The 19,538-nt window shown below is 40.0% G+C and overlaps 1 protein-coding gene across 4 annotated transcripts in view; it reads left to right on the top strand.

The window, feature by feature from the left end:
• Positions 1–19,538, top strand: part of ATP7B (ATPase copper transporting beta) — a 60,600-nt gene that overhangs the window by 17,390 nt on the left and 23,672 nt on the right. For 3 of the 4 annotated variants that reach the window (XM_072134524.1, XM_072134523.1, XM_072134526.1), the window contains 13 exons: positions 1,400–1,624; positions 5,373–6,549; positions 7,021–7,263; positions 8,491–8,654; positions 9,445–9,606; positions 9,690–9,766; positions 10,139–10,313; positions 12,137–12,370; positions 14,421–14,512; positions 16,322–16,449; positions 17,729–17,883; positions 17,966–18,100; positions 18,433–18,627. In XM_072134524.1, coding sequence (XP_071990625.1) covers positions 1,400–1,624; positions 5,373–6,549; positions 7,021–7,263; positions 8,491–8,654; positions 9,445–9,606; positions 9,690–9,766; positions 10,139–10,313; positions 12,137–12,370; positions 14,421–14,512; positions 16,322–16,449; positions 17,729–17,883; positions 17,966–18,100; positions 18,433–18,627 — 3,162 coding nt within the window. The remainder of the gene's footprint in view (positions 1–1,399; positions 1,625–5,372; positions 6,550–7,020; positions 7,264–8,490; positions 8,655–9,444; positions 9,607–9,689; positions 9,767–10,138; positions 10,314–12,136; positions 12,371–14,420; positions 14,513–16,321; positions 16,450–17,728; positions 17,884–17,965; positions 18,101–18,432; positions 18,628–19,538) is intronic. The other variant, XM_072134525.1, reaches the window with a different exon arrangement.

The following is a 19,538-nucleotide window of genomic DNA, read 5'->3' as shown; positions in this document are numbered from 1 at the left end:
TTCTTCTCTGTATAAAATTTGGTGGGTGGTTTGGGTGGCAATGGGTCCCCTAGAAGGCTTGGGCTCCTGGTTACCGCCCAAATCACTTAGATTATAATCCACTACTGATAATATACACCACAGATACTATAGATTTACAGTGCATCTAACATCAGGATGAGAGATTGTAAACCAGATGTGTGCCCCCTCTGGCTGGGTCCACTCTTCTTTTAGCTTTTTATGCCCTCATTTTGACAAAAAGGACTTTCAAACTATGCAAATGAAACTGAAGTGGCTCCATAGCTGTTAATTGAGCCTGGAGCCCCTCAGGCTCATTTGTATCATTTTAGATTACCTTTTTTTTGCAAAAACAAGTGCATAAAAGCTACCAGAGGGGGCACACACGAGTATGTCAGTGTGCTTGGTTTACAATCCTTTATCCTGGTGGTAGATTTCATTTAAGTGTTAAATATTGAGCAATGGTGCATAGGAAAGTTGTTATTCTTCACAAAGAGGCTCTGCAGCAGCTGATGTATGTAATTTAAGGAATAACAAATTCAATCTGACTGGAGCTCACAGTTAATTCCTCGATCTTCTATTCAGATATGCCTATATACGAGACTTCTTTTAGCTGGTAAAGATATTCCGACCAAAGACCTCATTGGGAATAAGACGCCATTCAGACACGAAACTATTAGTTAGTTTTTTTCTCTTCTCAAATATCCTCCGTAGCTCAGCTTGCTATACAGAAAAGATATGTACGGACATAGCGTAGAGGGTTCCAACAGATATAAAACTTTTATTCTTGGTTCTACTCACATAAAATAAAATGAGCATATAATAAATCAATCCACGATCACGCCAGTCATTGCCCGATCCAGCGTAAATACTGTATATTAGGTGACTGTTGGATCCATCCAGGACCGTTTTTGTAGCTCTTGTCTTAGAAGGTGCAGCATCTTTATTCTATTTATCCTTACAATTTAGGGAATAGTGTACAATATGTCATTACTATATTATATATGTTAGATGCCATCTCACCTCGCCCGGTATAAGTGCACTGAGCCTCAGTCTTGTGCTTTTATATCACTGCAGAACTGTGATATTCTTACATCTCACAGTAGTGAGGATATAATTTACATTATGTAAAATGATAAGAGCGATGATATTGTGGCAGTGATTTTGCACCCGGGTAAAAAGTGAAATGCAGCCAAGTCATTGTGTACACTGTTTGCAGCCGTTGTGTGATATGTATGAGCGGGGCGGCCCTCTGCTATTCAGTGCCAGTGACTGATATGCTAATTCATAGGAAGCCATGTGAATGTTATGAATGTAGAAATAGCTGTGTGCACACCGCTGCAGCCTATAAATGCTGGGATAATGATCCAAGCAGAATCTCACTCATATGGATTACATATAGGTCCGTTCATCCATAGTCACAATTTTGTCTGAGGATAATTTCAACATCAGTGTAAAAGAAGAAAGGGTTAAAAATATGGATACGACGATAACTCTGACAGACCGAAGGGAATCTCAAGATAGTCCTCAGCATGTAAATCCAAACTCTGATGGCTGTCCTGCTACTGACAAAGGAAGGAGTCCATCCGGAGTAATGACCAGCAATCCTGGGAACTCCACAAGACAGGTCAGTGAGCTCTGATCCATGATTTATATGATTTCATAGGACACTTGTATACTTGCGGCTGAGAAGATTTTGAAAAAGATGGCTTGTAAAAGTTCTAGCTTTGATGAATCTCGAGAAAATAATTTTTAAAAAATGGTAGCAGCTTATGTAGCTCTTCACATATTTGATCTTGAGTTTTGGGAATAATGAGTTTTCTTGTTATGGGTGCATAAAATAAATGTTAATGCTTAGAATTTATAAATTATGACACAAAAATCCTACAAGATGTAATCATTTATAGAACTTTTCAGCATTTTAGAGCAAAACAAAGCATTGAAAAAAGTGACGAAATAAAACTAAAAATAAATAGGGAAGCCAAAAAAATTAAAAGACTTAAAATTGGTAAGTGATTAGGGGACATTTATCATTAGGCTGGTTCCTTTGGACACTTCTATGACTGCTTTTGTAGCTCTGCTGCCTATCAGATTTATTACAGTGGCTCTGACCCATTGTTGGTACAACATATATTGAGGGGAGTGAAATGACTGTGATTTTACAGTGGTTCTATGTTTAAGCCACTATTTTTGAGTCTAAGGCCAGTGCATCTTTTTTTAACACTAAAAAGTTGCAAAAAAAAACAAATTGTGATTTTGGACCTAACAGGAGATACCGGACCTGCTGACACTGGATAGTGGATTTGTTGTTACATGAATGATTTGGCTGCTGGGTAATCCCAAGGTCACTATCTGAATGTCCATTTAACCTTTAGACCCTGTACGGGGATGTGGATGAGGACACATGTCCAGTCCCTTATAGAGTAGTCCCAGTGTAGATGACAGCTTGCTGTCAGAGAACCTAGCTTTAGGTCAGGACTAGCAGAAGACAGACACAATTCAAGGTTTAGGTAAGAGGTAGGGACAGGTCATATCAAACAGAAATCATCAACAGAATAGAATAGAAAAGTTGAAAATCAGAATAAGATGCTCACAAAGTCCGTCTGCATTCACCTCTAGGAACTGATATGTCCCCATATCTCTTTAGGCAATATGAATCTGAAGAAGGTTCACTGTGACCGAAATGTTATATAAAAGTGCCGAGTTGATATCTACAGTCTATTTTCTGGACCCAATTTATTTTAAATTGGAGAACTATATAATGAGAAATGATAGATGCTTTATAATATTAGGTTAAGTGCTGCAGAATTTGATGGCAAAATGTAAATACAGAATGTTATTATACAGAATGTTATTATGATTAGGTTGCCCATATAGTTATCTGCCCTGGATACCATCCTATCCCCCATCAGCTGAGCATGCATGTACTTTCAAAAGGAAAACACCTTTGACTGAATTTCTCTCTCCTGAGAACAAAGGACCAGGAACAATTGGCCAATGCCTGTCTCTTTGTAACAGATGTTGGGAGGTCCCCATATACATTGGATGATTTGAAAGTACCACCAAAACTATCACCAATTGTGACCCAATGCATTGCAGGGCTGAAGTGGATATCAGTAACATGCTATACTCAATACCTGTCAGTAGCCAGCTATAGAAGTCTTCTCCTGGTCCTGATTGCTGCATTGATTTTTAAACCGGATTCAAGTGATTAATGCAATGGGGATCTCACGTGTTATATTCCCCCCGATATAAAAAAAAAAGTCATAAATAATGTTCTTATCCCAGGGTCAACATCTGCAAAGAGTTTTTATGTTCTCTCTGTGTTTGCGTGGGTTACCTCAGTGTCCTCTGGTTTCCCCCCACTGAAGTATAAAACATACTGGTAGGTTGATTAGATTGTGAGCCCCATTGGGGACAGGGACCGATTTGGCGAGCTCTGTGCAGCGCTGCGTAATATGTGTTCACTATATAAATAAAGGAATTATTATTATTATTCTTAGCTCTAACATTTATTCTGCTGGTTAATGTTTATTAGAAAATTTCAGAGTACAATTACGTTATTTTTTGACCTTTGGACTTGCAGAGAAACATGTCCCTTCAGGACAACATCATTTGATATAGATGCCAGCCAAGAAATCAACTGCTTGCTGTGAATGTACTTTTAATAGGCTTGGCCACTTTAGCTCATGTTTTTGTAATGTGTGTAAGTGTGGGGTGTAGGATATTAGGCAATTTACCAATATACATCTAGTAAAAGTTCTGCTCCACTTTCTTGATATGTGAAGTGAAGCCTCCTATCTGTTACATCATCAGTCAGAGATTCCTGTCCATAAAATGGCCGCAGATAAAGGATCATGTGATCTCTATCTGTCCATGAACAATCACCCTGCCAGGACAAGCATTTTGGGATGCTTTTTTTTTTTTTAGGGAAACTGTAAAAAATCTGTATCAAAGGCTTCTGGCTCTCAATACCAACAGATTGGCCCATTGCCGTTGTAGTAACCTATAAAGCTTAAGGCACATGATTGATCCCATACTGGGTTAAGGACTGTGCGCCATATATGTACAGCATGGGTCTTTAAATATAAGACCCTATAGTGATTGGGGGAAGCCATGCCTGTTCACTAGCTATACCCTGTGCCCGTTCTTGTCTGTAGGAATAGGCCTGGGCACCTGGATTTTCTACATGTGTAAATGCCATCTTAATTTCAATCATTTTACTCTTATACTATTAAATAGATGGTGTTTCACTATGGAGTAGTGAAGCAATAGTTGACATGCCAAATGGAGATTAGTGTATTATTTCACAATGAAAAGATTTATTTTCTCAGATATATACATTTATGTAATTGCATTGACTGAAGAGTGTCTCTATTCCTATAACTATGTGTCGTGTGATTTCATTGTGATATGCCTTTGGGGATCATTGTATAAAATTTGTATGTACAGACCAGTACATTGATGTATATTGTTAAGAAAGAGGCCACAACTGCCCGTCAGCACCTAAACAGTAGTGGAACGGTCAGTGATAATATGGTGGTGAACGTCATCGGTAAAGGGGGTCTGCTGATTCCGAGGCTCCATTATGCATTTCCTTTTAGAATCTACTATTACAGTTGTGTGTAGCCTTTATGCTTTGGCTGGTGAGAGATTGAACAAAATTTGTGCAACTCAACTATTCATTTGGACGGAAGGGGTAACTCCAGAGTAATATCACTAGACAAGTCTTATTATATCCCTTGCCTCTGTGGTTCCAATTTTCTGGTCATTAAACTTGACTTTATGACTTTGGCCGCTCTTTACATCTACAATTACCTTATTGATGCCTCTACGTTAGCCACTGACTACACTATATTTGCTATTATTTTGCACTAATGCCACCTATCCAAGACAATCCAAAGGCTGATGGAGATAACCGCCAGCAAAATCCAGATTGTAGTACAGGTGGTCCCCTACTTAAGGACACCCGACTTACAGACAACCCATAGTTACAGACAGACCCCTCTGACATCTAGTGATGCTTTCTGAATGCTTTACTATAGTCCCAGACTGCAATAATCAGCTGTAAGGTGTCTGTAATGAAGCTTTATTGATAATCCTTGGTCCCAGTACAGCAAAAAATTTTAAACTCCAATTGTCACTGGGGCCCAAAATTTTTTTGTCTGGATCTACAATTATAAAATATACAGTTTCGACTTGCATACAAATTCAACTTAAGAACAAAACTCCGGACCCTATCTTGTATGTAACCCGGGGACTGCCTGTATAGGTGTACTGGTGAATTGTGATAGGAGATATGCGAATGTCTATTGTTTCAGCCATCACTATGGTTTTTTGTTATTAATAAAATCTATTAAAATCTTTTTTTGTAGACTTCTCAAAGATATGGCATAACTAGGAAAAAAGACCCCCTACTACCAAGAAAACCAGCAGCTGCTTTTGACAATATAGGCTATGAAGGAAGCTTAAATGATCTCGCCTACTCAAACCCTGATGTTAGTTCGATTGTGGTGGATATTATCGGTATGACCTGTCAGTCATGTGTCCAATCTATTGAAGGGAGGATCTCAAAGATAGCAGGTGTGGTCAGTATAAAGGTGTACCTTGATCAAGGCAATGCCACAGTATGTTACACAACTTCTGAAATTACCCCTCAGAAGATTTGCGAAGAAATTGAAGATATGGGCTTTGATGTCCATCTACAGGAAGGTAAAGAACTTTCCGCATCTGTGAAAGGTAGTTATTATAAAGAGGATGTAGTGAAAATCAGGGTAGAGGGTATGACATGTCAGTCATGCGTCAATACAATTGAAGGCAAAATTGGAAAAATGCAAGGAGTCGAAAAAATAAAAGTTTCCCTTGCAAACCAGGAGGCTGTAATTGTTTACTCTCCACAGTACATCCAGCCAGAAGATCTACAGAGACATATAGATGACATGGGCTTTGTGGCTTCTGTTAAAAGCAAACCAGATCCATCCATGCTCGGGACAATTAACATTAAGAGGTTACAGAGTCTCACACTTACAAATACTGGTGAAACAATAACGCAAGATAACACAAAGACAAGGACTGTTCATATAGAAGGGATGCATTGCAAGTCATGTGTGCACAACATAGAGGGCTCCATCTCTGGACTCCCTGGTGTTCAGAATATAAAAGTCTCTCTTGAGAACAAAAATGCTGTAATATTTTTCACTGAGGGATTAACAAGCCTATCGGAATTAAAGGAAGCCATTGAAGCACTTCCACCAGGACATTTTAAGGTCACCCTTCCAGTAGATGAACAACTGAGTTCTGCGTCAAGATCATCCACTAGACAAAGGCAAAGGACCACCACAAAGACGGCTTTAATCAGTATTGGAGGAATGACTTGTGGGTCTTGTGTCTCAACAATTGAAAACACAATCTCCCAAAGGAAAGGAGTAGAATCCATATCAGTATCATTACACGAAGGCATGGGGACAATTCTCTATATTCATTTGGAAACTAACTCTGAGGAAATAAGAGCGGCTATAGAGGACATGGGCTTTGATGCTTCTATTATTTCCGGTATGTGTTTGCTTGTCTTTTTTTGCTTACTTTTGTGAATTACAATTATTGTATTTTTCATTTTTGTAAAATCTGAAGAATTTCATGACGTCTTCGGGGAATTCTATAACATTAACGGACATCTACTACCAGATTTACTGGTGGTAGACTGTGCCCAATGTAGTGCTTGTTACTTTAGGGATTAACTGGCACCATTTTTCTTATCTTCTGGAACGGACGTTTCACTGAAGAAAGAACTTTATAAAGATATGCTAATGAGCCAGAGGCTCTCCGGTCTAAGTTAGACGAGTGCCTCCTGGCTCCATCAAAAATTCATTTCTTGTACCACCCGCAAGCGCTGCAGACCAGCCAGTGGCGTCACCCAGCTGTCTGCAAATCTTGCGGTTTCCGGCTGCACAATTTATTCTATAACATAATTCTAGAGTGTATGAGAAATAAAAATGATATATTGATATATTTCTGTGCTTGTAGATTCCCCATCAACTACCAGCAATAACCACCCAGTTTCTACCACAAATGATGTAAAGAAAAAGGTATCAGAGACAACCAAGAATGTAATTCAAGATTACATTGTAGATTTTCTTCCAAAGAAGCCTCATCCAGATATCCCTCTGATGGAAAACAGTAAACCCCAGAAATGTATCTTACAAGTAACCGGGATGACCTGCGCCTCGTGTGTCTCCAACATCGAGAGGAACCTGAAGAAGAAAGATGGTATCTGCTTATGAGAGAGCTTAGTATTTTATGTTACTCCTCAGGCTTCCAACATTTATGTATAACAGTTACACAGTCCAGAGAAAATAGTGTCTCATAAGATGTGGGAAACAGTATTTGTCAGTATTACCGTACTCTAGTAGGTAGGTAGCAGGTCTCTGGACCTGTTTTTATGCTGATGGCCTATCTACAGGATCAGATCAGTGGGGTCTGACACCTGGACCCTACATGATCATCTCAATGATGTTATTTATTTTTCCATGCCGTGTACTGGGAAGCTGGAAAAAATTTCCAAATATGGTGGAATTGGCAAAAAAACGCATTTGCGTCACATTCTTGTGGGCTCAGTTTTTACGACTTTCACTGTGGGCTCCAAATAACACCTCTGCTTTATTCTTTGGTTCGGAATGATCAAGGTGATACCAAATTTATACAGGTTTTATTGCGCTTTAATACATTTAAAAAAGCTAAACGAATGTGTAGGAAAATAAAAAAATCTTCTGGCGCTAATCACTTTTTCATACTATGGTGTACGGAGCTGTATGAACTTTTAGGTTTTTGTAATTTTTTATGATTTTTTGAACTTTTTTTAAACTTCCTTTTTTTTACTATTTTTTAAACCCTCTAGGGTACATTAACCCTAGATGGTCTGATCATTCCCACCATATACTGCGATACTACTGTATTGCAGTATATGGCATTTTTGCTCAGTTTTCATTACAAGGAGCCACTCGCTCATTGTGACGAAACTGCAGAAAGCAGACAGCCTCGGGTCTGATGAAGGCTGCAACAAGGATGGTGCCGCCCACCCTCCACCGTTTTTTAAATGACAGCGGTGGCATCGCCAGGGTTAATACCTGTGTTCGGAGCTAGCACCGACCATGGGTATTAGCACTGGGTGTATGCTGCAATATGGAGCAAACCCCACCTCTGTATGAAGCCCCACACCTCTGCACCGTAAGAGCGTTAAGGAGTTTAAAAAGATGGAGTGTTTGAACCAGTCCATTGTATGGGTGAAGTGCCAAAACCTCCTTAAAACAGCTGAGCGGTGCACATGGGTTTGGACCTCCATTCTTCCTCCATACTGATAACCTACAATATTAAAATTGGTTTGGGGACCAGAAAACTCATTTACTTTTCGTACATACTTTGAGCTTTATTTATCCTATTATGATTACTAAAACTGAAATAGTTGAAATGTAGCATTTATTCCATGTCTCTTTCCAGGTATTGTTTCAGTGCTGGTTGCACTCATGGCTGGTAAAGCAGAGGTCAAATACATAGCAGAGCAGATTGAACCAACTGAGATTGCACAACTCATTGAAAACCTAGGCTTTGGGGCTGTCGTCTTGGAAGACTGCACAGCTACCGATGGTAGTGTTGAACTTATTGTGAGTATATATGTCAAAGTTGTTGATTCAATTTTTTTTTTGTACTCTATTGGGGTTTGACAAAAGTTGAATGACATTTTAGGTACATCCTTAGACTGTATTCATCTTAGTTTAAAAGGGGAATTCCTATTTTTGCCTCTGGGAGGGCTATTTCCATTTCATACATGAATGACAGTAATGGGGGTTACCATTATTTTATTTGTTCCAAAATTTTAGAACAATCTTGGGGCCAGTAGTGTTTTATAATGTAGCCGGTTTGGGCGGTACCTCAGGGCCTAAGCCTTCTCAGGGGCCTATGGCCACCCAAACTACTCACCAAATTTATACTGATTTCACCTATGAAATCCTCAAACATCTGTTCATTCTCTCAATGCACATTTACACAAGAGCCATTTCAGGCAGAAGGGGCACATCTACCTTTCCCCAAGAAGCTTGATTCCAGTATCATATGTAGGAAGTGATTCCAGACTTGTAGAGGCTATAATATTCATACAGCCCAAGGCCCATGGCAGTCTTACTCCGCCCCTGACAGGGGCACAGTGTTGCTTTTTTATAAACACTGCCCCTTTCAGAAAGTCCCACCGCTTATTACACTATGCCACACCTCTTTAACAGGCACAACTAAAGAAAAGCATCTGAAACACATAATAATTGAGGTGCACAACATGATAACCAAATCTCAGTTGCCTTCTTAAGTTGGTAGATGATGGCATCTTCTAAATTTAGGCAGACCCTCTAGTTTTAAGTGTTTTCGCTCTATCAATGCCTTTATGTTTTGGTATGTTGGCAGATTACAGGGATGACATGTGCCTCCTGTGTTCACAATATTGAATCACGTCTGATGAGAATGCCAGGTATTCTACAAGCTTCTGTGGCTCTTGCCACCTCTAAAGCGCAAGTCAAGTTTGATCCCGAAATTGTTGGTCCGCGAGACATCATACAAGTCATTGAGGTAAAGTCATTAAAGTTATTTTTAGAATAATAGCATAGGACTTGACTTTTTCACATGACTACAATTTTGTATTTTGTTAATAGGGGATTGGTTTTCAGGCTTCTTTACCTAAAAGAGATCCCTCGGCTCACAACCTGGACCACAAAGAAGAAATAAGACAGTACGTATGTACATGTCACTGTAGTGACCGCATATACTAGATTATCAGAGAGCTGTGACCAAATAAACCAAAAAATATATCAATCCATCGGTATGTTGGATATAAATAGGTAACAAGGCTGGACATGAAGGCTATCTATTTAATAACTGCACTAATCAGTTGGATTAAGTAGCTAAATTTGGACAATTTGGTTGACTTTTATATATACGGGGAGCTTAATGGTATTTAAGTGTTTTTTTGAATCCCCCAATAGTATAAAAGATTCCACTTCCATTTCCCAAAATCTTACTAATTTTGAAGTGTAATGTGGGATGAAGTAGTCACTATAAAACGCTTCTTGCATAGTAAATTATCCTGTTCTTCATATCACAGGTGGAGAAAGTCGTTCCTGTTCAGTCTTATATTTGGCATCCCTGTCATCTGCATCATGGTCTACATGTTAATTGCCCACAATGACCACCATGGACCCTCACCGCTGGACAGAAACATCATACCTGGTTTATCTATAATGAACCTCATATTCTTCATACTTTGCACATTAGTCCAGGTATCTATAGAGCTTGTTTCTGAGATATATATGTTTTCCAGGGTGAGATACTGAAAACTTTCCTTCCTAAGACAGGCCACTTTACAACAAGCATGACTTTGATGATGATGTGGGATAATAGGCAAAACAGTATTCTCCCACATCATGCCATCAGGCGTGCAGGGGTTTACAGGGGTCACACAGGACACACGGCTGACCTCTGTAAACAAACAGAATGGGTGCACCGGAGGAGGTGAGTATAAGTTGTTTATTGTTTTTAAGGACCCCACAAACACACATATATGACTTTTTTTTATTCCCGAACAACCAATTTAAAGATGGGGGTCTCAATGATAGGACCCCCACAGATGACTAGAACGAGGGTTTCTTCTCTATGGAGCTGATAAAGATTGCCGATTATGGAGCTCATCTCAGGGAGCGACAAGGGGTCTGACTGGGGAACAATCGGACCCCGGTTCTTGTAATCTGTGGGGGTCTATACGGTGGATAGGACCCAACTTGTTTTGTGTGAAACCCCCGTAAAGGGGATAAATTTCTTCCCTGAGCAGTTTTAAGTTAGCAAATTGTGTCTAGCAGCCTAGGTGTGGACCTACTTGTGTGATACTTGTCAGAACACACTTCCTTACGCACTAATCAATAAACCAAGAAAAAACAGTCCAAAACATTCCAATTTACATTAAAAAATTATCAATATTTGTATAAATAATACATTGAAAGTGCCATCACAAATAGAATGGAAAAAAGCCTGAGAGAACCATAATATAAATAAACATTGAATTTTTATGGTTCAATACAAGTTTATTGAAAAACAGAGTTGTAAGTAAAAGTGACAATAGTATTAACAGTATAAACAAAGTAAACATTGAATTTTTAATGTAAATTGGAACACTTGGTCACTAATATAGCAGCGTACAAGCAGGTTCAGTGATGATATACCATGCCTCCTGACATCATGCTGTGGTAGTCAGATTTGAAGAATCCCTTTGAATCATTCCAATGAATATAAAAATCCAGGCTAACTCTGAATTTCTGCTATTTGATATTACACATCTGAGTATGACGCAGATTACCGACAGCTAATATCCCTAGCAATCATATGACCTGCACCTCCTTTACACTTTATGATAACAGCATTCCATATGCTCCAGAGTGATAACGTGTCAGGTTACGGTAGTATGGTCTATGCATGTTATTACGGTACAGGATTGTTCCTGTTTAGTGCATACAGTATCATGACAAGGCTGTGGTGCATTTAATACAACCTATCAGTATGTTCTACAAATAAGACTAGAACAATGTAAATGTACCGTCCATGCTAAGAAATATAATGCACCCAGCTAGTCTGGACATCTGAGGATTTCCTTTTTCATTGTTCCTTTATTTTCTTACATCATGAGGTAGTTTTACCTGAGATTTTCCTGGTATTTAAAGTGACCAGGGAATTATATGGCCTGCATAAATGAGCAGATAGAGAACTATTCCATAAAGCACCTAATGGAGCTTCTATCACAGCTCATGAATAGAGATGAGTGGACCCGAACTTTGGGTTTTTGTGCAGCCAATCCGAAACATTTTTGCTCCAACCTACTAGGCATGGCTGTGATTGGCCTGAACCCCGCACCCGAACTTAAAAACCAATCCTGCTAATTTCTATCTACTAATGAATAATAATATGGACATAGTGGCTGAAGATCAAGAGTCTGGATCTTACTTAGGAACCCACAAGCTATTTATTCCTATAATATGCTGTCTGATAATAACTATATAATTCACATGTTTTATTGGAATACTAGAGTCATTTGCACTGTATCTCTCTCGCACAGTCTTTTGGAGGATGGTACTTCTATGTCCAGGCTTACAAGTCTCTGAAGCACAAAGCAGCCAACATGGATGTACTCATTGTCCTGGCCACCACCATCGCCTATATCTACTCTGTTGTGATCCTGATTGTAGCCATCGTGGAGGAGTCAGAGCAGAGCCCTGAGACGTTCTTCGATACACCCCCCATGCTGTTCATGTTCATTGCTCTGGGGAGATGGCTTGAACATATAGCAAAGGTAATTGTACTAGATTGGTCCCTGTGGGGATCCCCAGGAAATCTCTTAGATCCTGACTTATCCTCGGAAAATGTTTAACCCTTACTATGGCTTGCGTTAGTACAGATCATAATTGTGCACGTGGGCACTGGCAACGACTCTCTTGGCAGGATTACACAGAATCCTATAAGCTCCCATGTATCGATTTACACATTATTTTCAGGTAAATCCTCACCTGCAATGTGACCTAACTGTTTTTGAGCTCCGCATTAGGACACAGGATTAGGACACAAGATTCAATTTACTCCATATTAAATCATGTTAATGTAAAACAGCAAATAACACAATGGGGGACATTTACAGTACTAAGAGCAGCGCTGTCTGTATTATGTGCAGTTTGCCTGTGTATAGTGCAGAAGGCACCAGATTCAGGATTTCTGGCACATGTTCTGCATGAATCTGGAGCTCCCTGTACTGCCCCGAAAGAATGCACCACTTTTTTTAGGGGGGCACCTTTAACATAGGGTGTGTGACACATTTCTGTCGGACTGATTATTAAAGGGGTTTTCCACTTTCAGCAAATATTTGATATTGTTTGTGTAATAAAAAGTTATGCAATTTTCCAATATACTGTCTATTTCAATTCCTCATGGTTTTCCAGATCTCTGCTTGCTGTCGTTCTATAGAAATCTGCTCTGTTTACTCCAGTGTATAGAAATCTATTCATTGTGATGTGATGGACATCAATTATTTGCTGAAAGTGGACAACCCCTTTTAATCTGTCGCACGGCCTGACTGAACACTAGAGCGCTCCCTTCAGTGCAGAAATATGTGTCGCGTGAAGCTACACCACAAAAGGGTTGTGTATGCCACATATGTGGCGCTGACACTTCTTAAATACCTGTGCAAGCAGTTTGCCCCTTAAAGAACGTGCAAAGTTGGATCCCATCAATGGTTAGAATTATAATCAATTTCAAGTGCGTCTCAACACACATACATTTGATTGCCTTCCCCTTTGTGGACCGGCATCCGTGGCTGGCACCTTCAGGTCCGATCACAGTCACAGGGGTTGACGCCTCTGGTTCTAGTCTATACACAATCTGGTAATTGGGGTCTGACTGCTGGGAACCTCACTGATCACAAAAATAGGGATCCTGTTCATGCTAATTAATAGAGCCGCAGGGCAACCATGTTTCCTGCTGTTTCATTCAATACTATGGGGGTGTTGGAAGCACTACACTCTCATAGTGAAGGTGTGAGTAATTTCTGAAGCTGGTTTGAATGGAACTGCAAGATGCATGCTCAACCTGCTGCTTCTTCAATTAGCGAGAGCACATTCTTGTGATTCAGCAATCTGACCCTCATCAATAATTTTGTTATCCCTTATCCTGTTATCCCCTAACTTGTAACAACCCCTATACCAAGGACAGGCTCTTCTGGACCTGTGTTTAAGGGAAGGAGGGGAATGTAAAGTTTTGGGGTTTTTTTACGCCTGCTCAAAAAATCATACATTGCAATAAGGACTCATGGGTGGTTTAGTGTCTCAAGTCACAATGACAGGTTCCCTTTAAGTGCCTTGTGTCTGCTTCATTTTCTTATGGCAGATCCTAGCAACATGCCATCTAATGAAAAACCTACATTAATATGGATCCCTCAGCTCTCCTGATGTGTCTGTACTGTCTTAAACAAACTTTTCACTATGCTGTTTCTATGTTAATTTTCCTAGAAGAAATGATTTAATAAATTGACAACTGGATGTGCCCTTACACAGTATGACAATGTCTAATCAGTGCTGTCAGTGTCAGAATGTGTTCATTGACAAGGAAAATAATTGATTGTCAATTTATGCATAAAATTCTTTGAGGAATGTACAATGCAGACTTCTAAGATCATCCAGAATATCCAGAACAATAAACAGTATTAGTACAGTAGTTGTATTTGTAGGGTAAAAGTAACAATGGGGTAAAAGTAACAATGGGGTAAAACTGCTCTATTCCCAATATAACCAGAATAGGGAAACTATGAAAAGTTAGCACTTTTCAGCAGTATTGTCATTCCTTCTCTGTCACAGAGTAAAACATCGGAGGCTCTTGCCAAGCTTATATCCCTGCAAGCTACAGAGGCGACAGTCGTGACACTTGGACCTAATCAGTCGGTGGTGAGGTAATATATCATGAAATTTTGCTGTATTCATTACATGTACAGATTAACATATAATTTGGCCATCTGCCAATTTTCGTAGGAACAACCATTAATTGGTAAAGCAATTTTGTAAAGCAGTACAGAGTTTAAAGGAGGTTTCCATATTAATATTGACATTCTATCCTTAGTGTTAGTGTAAATAACTAAAATAAACCTTCCTAACCTCTCGGTTCCATTAGTATTGGTCCAGTGCCTATTGCTGCATGTACTTATGTGACATTCTGTATCATGGCAGGTCTCTGGTAGAGTAAATCACTGACCCCAGCAAAGACCTTTACACACGTGACATGTCAGTCAGAGTCTTGGGAGGCCAGTGATTGGTTTCAGCAGTAACCTGCCCTTGATTGTCACATAACAAAACAGAGAAATGAGAAGTGGGGACTGGGACCAGACCACCCGCACAGGAATGGAGGGGTTAAATACTGTTATCTTAGGTATTGTACAAGAATTATGCTGCATTAAAGAATGAAAGAATAAAATATATACACAGTGTCACCCCCAGTAATACATATATACACAGCGCCACCCCCAGTAATACATATACAGTGTCACCCCCAGTATCGCATATATACACAGCACCACCTCCAATAACACATATATACAGCCCCTCCAACAATACACAGCACCACCCCCAGTATCACATATATACACAGCGCCACCCCTTGTAATACATATACACAGTGTCACCCCCAGTAATACATATATACACAGCACCACCCCTAGTATCACATATATACACAGCGCCACCCCCAGTAATACATATACACAGTGTCACCCCCGGTATCACATATATACACAACACCACCCCCAATAACACATACATACAGCCCCTCCAATAATACATAGCTGTAGATTAAGCACAAGGGGAATAAATAGATATACACAGCCCCCCCCCCCCCGCCAGGAATACATAGATATATACAACACCCCCTCCCCTCAGGAATCCATAGATATAAACAGCACCCCTCCCCTCAGGAATTCATAGATATATACAGCAACCGCCATACCCCGAATACATGGATATATATACAGCACCCCCTACCCCCACCAGGAAAACATGGATATATACAGCGGTATATACACTGTCACTCCTCCTTCCCAGAATATGTTGATTAATACAGAGCCCCATGTCAAACAATAAAATTATACTCACCTTCCCCCATTTTCCCGATGCGCGCCAACCTCGTCTTCTTTCAGGATGTCAGTGTCCTGGCGCAGGCTCTGTGGTCTATGGTCAGGGAACGTAACAGGGAACGCTCTGCCATAGACACAAGTCTCGGACTTGAACACACAGTGGGCGAATCACTCACATTTGGTGCAGGCCCATTTAAGGGCACAGTGGTGGAGGCCCTGGACCCAAGCCCCAAATACCCACCCTAAAATTCGGCCCTGGGGAGAATATATCAAAACAGATTTGTAGATAAAAATGCAGCATCCCATGAAGTGCAATAAAATCAGAAGTTTCTTCCAAACAGTAAAATATAGAACTGGACATGGGGTCGGCACATCAACCAAAGTGTGTTTCAAGCCTTAGTCATGGTCTCTATATCTCAAACAGATATGTTGATGTGTTGTCTCCATATCCACTTTTGTATCTTTTTATTCCTTGTGGAATAGACTTTAAACTTTACTGCACCCCATTGGATACTGCATTTTGATCTACAGATCTGGTTTACTATATATAAACACTATTAAATGATTTGTGTGACTACGTTTCTGACACTAAAGAGACTGACTATATCAGGATCAAACCTTTTCTGCTCATTTCAGGGAAGAACAGGTGGAAGTAGAGCTGGTCCAGAGAGGAGATATTGTGAAAGTTGTACCTGGGGGCAAGTTTCCTGTAGATGGAAAAGTTATTGAAGGCACATCTATGGCAGATGAATCTCTCATCACAGGTTACTAATTATATTTTTCATATTATGGTCTATATAATATATCATAATGGAAAAAAAAGCTGATTGGTGAACAAGACAAGTCTCCGACTCCAACAACAGGGGTTGGCCACGTGTGCTATATGGTGTGATAAATGGGTGCTAAATGGCATACTTATTGAATCCCAGAGTCTGAGACAACATAGAGACCCAAAGAAACTTACCATACTCTTTCAGTCTATAGGTAGGTCCTTTCATCCAGTAGACTCTGGTGTAGCTTGAATGCATGCTGTATTTACAACAATTTGGGTTGGGGGTCTTTTTTATGGTCTACATTTATCCACATGTTCTGCACAGGAGATCTACTTTTAAAGTTAAGTAATATCCTATAGGACTGCCCAACATTTCTATACGCTCTATGAACACATCTGGGGTCTGTAGTTTATTTATATTTCATTGTTATGACATGGTTAAAATAAAATTTAAACATTTAAGATGTCAACTGACCACACCAAGATGGCGTCCTAGTGTTTTTCTCACACGCCCATTGGGCCACATTCATTAAAGTGTTTGCGCCAGTTCTTTGCCTGACATTGCATTGAACAGAACATGCAAACTGCTTGCACATGAAGTTTATGTCGCAGCTGCACTCTGTCCGACAAGACAAGAAAATGTGCACCTAAAGGGGTGTGTAAGTGCTTAGTTGGAGGTTGCACCACATTTATTACTGACACAGAGCAGTGCAATGGGCGCAAGATTAATGAGGACCGTGCACCAGTTTTGATTAATCTGGCGCCTCCTGCACACACCACATGCAAACTGCACATAGTACAGCCTGCACCAGCTTTCATAAATGTGGCCCATTGACTTTAATGTGTGAGTTTCATGCACAAAACGGATCAGAGCAGTACATGCTGCATTTGTCTCTGATAGGATTATATTGGATGAATGGACTAATCACAGTAGACTTTCAATGAGTCTTAGTTCTGTCCGAGGGCTGCGTCATGTAGACTGCTTTATTTCAGGGAAATTTTGAGTAAGAGAAGACTTTCTAAGTCCTCGCAGGGGTATGAGTTTTGTAGGCCTTCATTACAGGTCCATACCTGTAGGATATAGATTGTGTATCATATGGAGCAATGGTAGCGGGTTTATCAATTCTCATAGCCACCAGTAACAAAATGCACTGCTTGGCTATTTTCCTGATGTATTTTATGATGAGAATGACCAATGGAAAGATTCCCAGGGTGCTTCACCACATTTGGATGATAATTTCACTCTCCACATTTATTTATCTGTCCTATAGGTGAGCCTATGCCTGTCAGGAAGAAGCCAGGAAGCATGGTGATTGCTGGGTCCATTAATGCACACGGATCAGTCCTTGTAGAGGCAACACACGTGGGCTCTGACACCACTCTAGCCCAAATAGTGAAGCTAGTAGAAGAGGCTCAGATGTCCAAGGTAAACACAATAAGCCCACTATTTATACAGATGGGTAAATGTAAAACTGTTCCAAATGACACAGTTTATTGTCATTTTGCAGGCACCAATCCAACAGCTGGCAGATAAAATAAGTGGGTACTTTGTCCCTTTTATAATCAGTATTTCCATTGTGACATTGATTGGATGGACCACTGTGGGCTTTGTGAATTTTGATGTCATACTGAAATATTTCCCAGTAAGTTATAAAAAGTGAAATTCTTCTTCAATTAAATTTTAGTAGTTATCTACCTCTTTCTTGTTATCTTCAGATGGTTTGTTCTCCAATATTCTTGTCTCCAAATAAATCTGGATCTCATCCTACTCATCTTACGTGATGGGATCTGCTGTGAGTAATCAGGGGGAGTCAGATCACTGTGATGACCCATGATGATATCTAGCACCATGTGTCACTTATATGATAGTTAGTCTTATGTGGGTTGTACTTGGCTTTTCCTACATCACTATATTATGTATGTTTTTATAATGTATTCACAATTACATTTTTTTTTTTACTATATATTTTTTTAGGATTACAATAAAACAATTTCAAAGACAGAGATTATCATACGGGTTGGCTTTCAGACTGCCATCACTGTACTGTCTATTGCCTGCCCCTGTGCTTTAGGCCTAGCGACCCCCACTGCGGTGATGGTAGGCACAGGAGTGGCGGCACAAAATGGCATCCTTATAAAAGGCGGTGAACCCCTGGAGATGGCACATAAGGTTGGTATGTTAATCTAATTGAGATAGGCTGAGCTTGCAGACAAGTAAACCTGATTTGTGATCGACAACAAGGGCGAGTCTCTCATTCGGGCATTAATGGTTTCTGTGCAGCCATATTTTATACAAACAGGTCACCCCTCCTTATTTGACTGATTTAGTAATTACTTTTACATCCAATGAATATTCAAGGGCTGTTTGACACAGCAACACATTTGCTATTGACATAGCGTACACAATTTTCTGCCGTATGTATATGTGTTATAAATTGTCCAGTGGTTGTCTAAATATAATTTTAGACTTTCTTTTAGATATAGTTTACAACAAATGTGCCTACATTGTGCCAATGGTGGTGCAATTTACATCATGCCCATTTCTTAATTCGCTAATTCCGTGCAAGTCATATAAGTGTCATAAATGTTTATCTCCGTTCATACCTCCTGCACCATTTTTTCTGTTTCAGGTCCCCTCTTCTTGTCCCTAAACTTCCACTTAATACATCTATTTAAGCTAAGCCCTTGTCTTCATCATGTCTGATTCAAAGGCAAAGAAGGAGACTGACTTAAGCTGGCCACACACACACGGTTACACTACACAAAAATAGCAACTAGCTCACAGCCACCATTGAGGTCTGTTGTGCACGGTCACGGTGTATTAAAAAATGTAGAGCAGATTCCCTTACTTCCCAGATATGTGACATGCTCACTCAGCTGACCTATGGAGATGGAAGGGGTGAGGACTGGTCTCCCCTTCCATCTCCAACAGGCCAATATGGGCCACAAAGTCCCCCTGGCTTGTGGCCCATTTGTGTAATGGGTAGGTGTTCATGTATCCACACCTGTTGATAGGGCAGGACCAAAGGGCCATCTAATGTGTAGTGTAGGGTCTGTGAAAAGATGGCAGATGTTGGGGGA

The sequence above is a fragment of the Engystomops pustulosus genome, chromosome 2, assembly GCF_040894005.1.
Source record: "Engystomops pustulosus chromosome 2, aEngPut4.maternal, whole genome shotgun sequence".
Classification (NCBI taxonomy): domain Eukaryota; kingdom Metazoa; phylum Chordata; class Amphibia; order Anura; family Leptodactylidae; genus Engystomops; species Engystomops pustulosus.
Note: the sequence above shows the minus strand (reverse complement) of the source record. Positions and strands in the feature narration are given on the sequence as shown.